At 35.9% G+C, this 6,591-nt stretch overlaps 2 protein-coding genes across 2 annotated transcripts; both read left to right on the forward strand.

Moving 5' to 3' along the window:
- The first annotated feature begins 281 nt into the window (after nt 1-281).
- LOC111783875 (uncharacterized) lies at nt 282-1,238 on the forward strand. The gene is made up of 2 exons (XM_023664708.2): nt 282-831; nt 988-1,238. The coding sequence occupies exons 1-2, from the start codon at nt 367-369 to the stop codon at nt 1,072-1,074; spliced, it is 552 nt and encodes a 183-aa protein (XP_023520476.1). The 5' UTR covers nt 282-366; the 3' UTR covers nt 1,075-1,238.
- A 1,833-nt stretch (nt 1,239-3,071) lies between these two features.
- LOC111783863 (cell division topological specificity factor homolog, chloroplastic) lies at nt 3,072-4,786 on the forward strand. Its single transcript, XM_023664696.2, has 2 exons — nt 3,072-3,256; nt 4,032-4,786. Exons 1-2 carry the CDS (start codon nt 3,170-3,172, stop codon nt 4,623-4,625), a joined length of 681 nt encoding a protein of 226 aa, XP_023520464.1. The 5' UTR covers nt 3,072-3,169; the 3' UTR covers nt 4,626-4,786.
- Nucleotides 4,787-6,591: the final 1,805 nt, after the last annotated feature.

The raw sequence follows: 6,591 nt of genomic DNA on the forward strand, positions 1-6,591 counted from the left end.
AGTTCCAGAGAATGCTCGCACAACTAAGAATGAAGACCAGGAGGTGCACAAACCGACTTGTGGGCCTATACTCGTATGTGTGGGTCGTGTATAGAACAGTATCTAAATAGTGGGGTCATTTATGAGTATTTCTTAAGATACTCAAGTCACGTGGTACTTCTCAGATGCATAAGATAGTTGTATTTATTTATTTTTAGTTTTATATAAATATAAAATTTGAGAGAGAGAGAGAGATTTTGGTGTGATATTTTAAATGTGAAAATATCCCCGGAAAGGCCACCAATATCCTTTATCTTCTACATTCTTCATCTACTGCCATTGTCTGACCCAAATATCTCTGTTTCCATCCAACTCAACTCGAACACAATGGATGGTTCCCAAGCCCTGACTCAGCCTCAAAATTTGCTTGTAATCAGAGAAGACTATTTTGTTCATTACAAATCCCCTGTTTTTCCCCCAGCCCACGCCCACTCCGATGATGAGCCATCTGATGGTGAACCATCTGATGATGAACCATCTGATGATGAGCCGTCTTCTCCGGCGACTTCGGATTTGCAATCGAGAGCAGTCGGAGAAGCGATTATGAGGGGGTGGGAGATTGTTAAAGCGAAGGTGATTTCTGGGATTGTTGGATTTGGATCCCACGCTAGGAGACTATGCTCTGCTCTGCCGGTTACTGCAATGGCGGCGGCTCTGTTCCTGCTGCTGCTACTGTTTCTGTTCAAGATCAAGATCAAGATCAAGATGCGGCTGCCATGGCGCCCACCAACTGCGGGTGTGTGTCCAGATAACCAACACCGTTTGCTTCTTCTCCTTAAACACAAGGATCAGGTTCCTTCTTCAACACCCAATCATTTTTCTTTTTCTTTTTTTCTTTTTTCATTTTTCAAATTAATTAATCAATTTTATTTTTATAAATTCAAATTATTAAAAATTATCCAAATTAATTTTATATATTTTCAAATTTTATTTAATTTTATTTTCCAGAAAATCAGTGAGCTCTTACTTCAGATCGCCCAAATGAACGAAATGCTATCAGCTCGTCGAAAGGTTCCCGTTGTGAGAGTGAAATGACAAATATAGCCTTCAAAATGGTTCAGTTTCTGGGAGGAGCTGCTCAGTTTTGATGGCTTTGAGTTATACTTTTCTTGCATACATGTTAAATGTGTAATATACAAGTGCTATAAATTTATAAATAAAAAAAATACAAATATTTTATACTTAAATTATAAATTTACTTCGTGTTTAAATATCATCCCTCGATCGATCAAGTCGACCTCAATAATTATATGAGTCAAGCTCAAGATATACATATACTTTAGAAAAATGATTTAGTTAATTGATAAAAATACCTACATATTTTGTAAAAAATATTTAGATATTTTAGGAATAGATTAAATAATTAAATAGTTTCGGCTATAAATACCCTCCATCTCGTCTAGGTTTTCATAACAACCGGTCTCAATTAGAGCAAAGTGGATTTGTCTTGTAATCTCTTATCGATTGATGTAAATAAAGAGTGCGAGTGTTTCCTACAAAGAGTTGTGCTCAACAGTATGATATTAGAGCGAGGTTGGTGTAGGTTGTCTGATTTCTTATTATTCTTAGTATGCTCTGTGGTTACAGGTTTGTCTGATTTACCACATCAGAAACGATTTTTTGAGATTATTAGTGAGTGAGTTTCTTTGTGTCATGAGTAGTCCTTGACTCTGCAAGTTTTATGTCGAAAGAGCTTGTTTGGTATTACTGAGGTATAGCCAACACGATGGGTAATTTCCAAATCGTTGGAGGAATCGAGAAACTCAACAACAACAACTACAACGCGTGGGCGACATGCATGATGTCCTATTTACAAGTCTATTGAAAGTCATGCGGCAACCTCTGACATGGAGATGCAGAGGTACTATGTCCCACAGAAGAAGACGAGCTAGAGCTCATGCCAATGATGGGAGAACGTATCGAATACGAGGATGACTAGGTCCTTGATTCAGGATGCTCAAATCACATGATTGACGATCAGAGTGATGTAATGAAAGTAGGGTGGCCCTCGGAGAAGGAAGTATTACCAGGTTTGGACAATATTGAAGAAATCATACCACATAAGTGAAAAACAAATAACACCTTAACAACTTAGATGATCAAAGACGTATGAAGAAACATTACAAAATACGGTTTGGCAACCGGCAATGGAGGAAGAAATTATAGCCTTGGAGCAAAATCAAACGTGGGAACTAGTGCCAAGACCAATAGATATCAAACTCATCTCTTGCAAGTGGGTTTACAAAATAATAAGTCTCTTGGATAGATTAATCGAAAGATACAAGACTCAACCTGTAGCTCGAAGGTTCTCTCAACAATATGGACTAGACTATAATGAAATATTTTTAGTCTAATGGCAAAGATCACTATTGTACATGTTCCTCTAACACTTGCGGTAAATAAAGATTGGAAACTATGACAAATGGATATAAAGACTGCTTGCGGTAAATAAAGATACAAGACTCAACCTGTAGCTCGAAGGTTCTCTCAACAATATATATGTTAAGGATATTTAGTACTAAATTATAGTTTACCATATATATCATATTTGAAATTTTATTATATGGCAAATATATAGATATTTCCATTTATTACTCTCTTCATATTCTTGTAATTTATTTGATTATAAATGGATAACTTTCACACCATTTAGGTGCAGTGAATTAAGCAAACATTATCATGGTATCAGAGCCCTCTTAGTTTAGCAACTCCGATCCTTTATTTTCAATGGTTTTTGAATCCCCTAATCATCTTCTTCTCCACCACCCTTGCTGGCTATGACGACGCAGGGGCAGTCTCCATGGTTGTCACATGCAGAGGCAATTGATTACTTTTCGACTTCTTCGACTTCACCCTTTTGTACTAAATCTTATTCCAAATCTTATTTTTACAATTATTTTAAAAACAATTCTCATCATTAAATACGACTCCCATTTATAAAGTCAAAATTAATGACGTCACATAAAATTATTTGATTTTCTCATATAAACCAAAACGACAGCGTTTTGATACGTGAAAATCAATGCCAGTGCTCACTGAAAGCCGAGAGTGGGTGGCTTCTGTGCACACCAGCGACAACGGCGCTCATCTGAAGGGAAACGAACACACACAATCGACAGCCCATACGCAAATGGCGGTTTCTGGAGATCTCAGAGTCTCCGCAACACTCTGCTCTCACCATCCTCACCCTCGTCGGACTTCTTTTCCCTCTTCGAAGGTCCATTTTCTCTTCTCTTTCGATCTCTCTTCCTTCGTTTGCTTCATTGTTTAACGAAGCGTCGGAAATTTTCTCTGAATGTGGAATCTGGTGACTCAAAGATATGAATTCTTTGATTCTTTGTGTGAATTTTTTCTTGCCTGTTTCTCCAATGGAGCACTTATGAATTGGAGGCGCTGTCAACCCTAGCTCTGCACTTTGTTCTTTTTGTATTACTATTATTATTTATCGGATTCCTGAATTGTGTTCCAGATTTCTAGGGTTTTACGTGAATTCTAGCATCTTTTTGTTTTCCTTCATTTTGTACGACAATCGCTTGTGGCGGCGTTTGGTTGAAACTTCTTTAGATTTTTTGACAGGAATTCTCTCTGCCTGGCCCATAGGCTGTTGTTTTGTGCAATCTTTATTGAATATATTCCTCGTGGTCTTATTAAAATCAATGTTGGGGAGACCCACCATGTAAATCTAGATTTAGGGTATAGTGAAGAATGTGATGTACCTTAAACAGTTGGGAGAGAACTTCATTTCTATTTCATCTTCTATCATTGTTCAAATGTAAATCTTTGTTAGGTTTATACCGGATCGAAAGGAAAATCATAGAGATTCTAGTCTAAGGAAAACTCCAAGAGCTCACCTTCACAGATCATACATTTCAGAATGATTCTTATTCTGTAATTGAACCAACTAATTCGTTGGAAGCTATTCTGAATTTTGACTTGGAAACAATTGGATGATATGCCTTGTTGCTTATTGTAGCATTTGTGTTTCATCCTAGGTTGAGTTCTCTGGCTTTTCAAGTGGAGGGCTTAGCAGTCATGATGTTGCACTGAAATGGCGTAACATGGCAATCGATAGTCGTAATAGGCGTGGCGTTTCACAGATAACTACTCGGAGCTCAGAAAGTTATGAAATGTCGTCGAAAACATCAAGCCAAGAAGCGGAAACCTTCCTTCTGAATGCCATAAACATGAACTTCTTTGAGCGGTTGAACTTAGCTTGGAGAATTTTGTTTCCTACTCCAACATCGAAGAGAAATTCGAATGCCCTGATCGCCAAACAGCGACTAAAGATGATACTCTTTGCTGACCGATGTGCAGTTAGCGACGAGGCTAAACGAAAGATCGTTAGTAACATAGTGCAAGCTCTATCAGACTTCGTTGAAATCGAATCGAAGGATAAAGTTGAGTTGAGCATGTCAACGGATTCTGATCTTGGAACCATTTACTCTGTCACGGTACCTGTGAGAAGGGTGAAAGCAGAATATCAAGAAGCAGACGAGAGTGCAACGATAACGAACATCGAGTACAAAGATAATGGTGAGACGACTGGTTCTGTTGATGTGAGGTTTGATTTCTTCATTCCAGATTGAATGCATCTATGGTTTCCTATGGGTGAAATTGATAAATAATTTGTATTTGAACAGTGGCAGTAGCCAAAAAGCTTTGTTCTTCTGTATATAAATTGGATGGATTTCTGTCCGGCAATGAGGATTGTGGTTTCAATTGAGATTGTAGCTGGATTTAGTCTTTACCTTATATTGCTGTGGTTATATCTGTCATTCTTATTGTTACGATCGCGTGCGTAACTCAATTAGTTAATATATGTAATATAATTCATTAAAAATGTCGAAGATTCGAAACTCATCTTCATTTTAAGAGTCTCGATCAATTGGAGTTTAAATTACAAATGATTTTCATAATGATAATTACTATTTTTAAACCGTACAGGTGGCTCTCGTATGGGTGATGATAATTAATTTTAACTATACAAAAGTGATCAAGGAAGGTGTTACGACTTATATTTTTTAGGTTTTGGTGAAATTTTGGACTTAAATTTTTTTAACACTAAAATTAAAACGGAACATTATGTACAAATCGATGCTATTCAAATTTTATTATACATAAAATGTGTTTGGATGAATATGAACTTTCGGGATCATCTTTAAAATACGTGTAATTATGTACCATATACTTTTTAAATATTTATATTTGGTCCAGTAAATGTTTGTAATATCTAAATATGTCATATTTGGGGGATGAAAAAGATTCATTAAAGTTTGGTTCCACACGTTGTTTAAGTTCAAAAAGAATTGGAATGTAGGAGAGGCACAAGACTAATGTGTTTACCCTAAATTTCTACTTGCCTAAAGTTATTGTTGTCATCATATAATCATTTTTGTGTAGAAATAAGGGTTTAAAATTTTATCATAAAACACTGTCATGGACTTACGTGTTCAAAAATATTTTTAAAACGACATAACGAAATACTAAATGAAATAAATATACATTATAAGTAAAACCCTTATCTAACCTGAGTCTAAAAAAATAAATACAACTACTATATGCATGGGTCATAGTATCAAATTGCGATGTCATCATCAGCCGTACAAAGATGTCTTGCCTTTACTTGAAATAGAAGTAGCACGTGACTTGAGTATTTTTAAAAATACTTAGTAAGTGACTCCACTATTCGGGTTAGATGCAAACAAATACAATCATGAGTGGGACCTATCATATTAGTCTATATTTCCTTAGGCGGTTATCCTTAATGGGTTAATTGGATGTGTATTTATTGTTCTACACACGGTCTACATGTGCGAGTATGGACCCACCAGTCGGTTCGCACACCTCCTAGGCCCCTTTCATAGTTGGGCAAGCATTCTCTAGGAGCTGTTGATGCCGGACATTCTCTAGGAGCTGTTGATGCCGGACATTCTCTAGGAGCTAATGATTGTTTTCTTGCCTCGTAATGTATGTGTTTGTACCATCATGAAATAGGGGTATTTTTCCCGATGTATGAACACACAATGATGTATGAGATCCCAACCTTTTTATTCATTATCACGTAAGATAACCCTCCCATTTTCGTTCATTTCATATCATTTTCATCATAGGTTTCCATGCATAAATCGGGGTTGTGCATCATATCGACACATCTTATCTTATATCATTCATATCGTGCATCGTGTCATATCATGCATCGTGTAATATCATGTCATATCATACATATCTCATATCATCAACATATCATGTAACATCATATACTATATCACCAAACGTGTTACAACATAACATTTATCATATCATCAGTACATCACATCATAACATGTCATATCATTCACATATCATCTCATAGTTACATTGTATCATGGACATATCATGGACTTATCCTTTATATCATTTCATAAACATATCATAGTCATATCTTTTCCTAAACATATAATTGTTATATCGTTTTATATATATATATATATATATATCATAGTCATATATTTTCATAAACATATAATTGTTATATCGTTTTATACATATACCATAGTCATATCTTTTCATAAA

This window comes from Cucurbita pepo, chromosome 11 (assembly GCF_057944985.1).
Source record: "Cucurbita pepo subsp. pepo isolate OVF chromosome 11, ASM5794498v1, whole genome shotgun sequence".
NCBI lineage: Eukaryota > Viridiplantae > Streptophyta > Magnoliopsida > Cucurbitales > Cucurbitaceae > Cucurbita > Cucurbita pepo.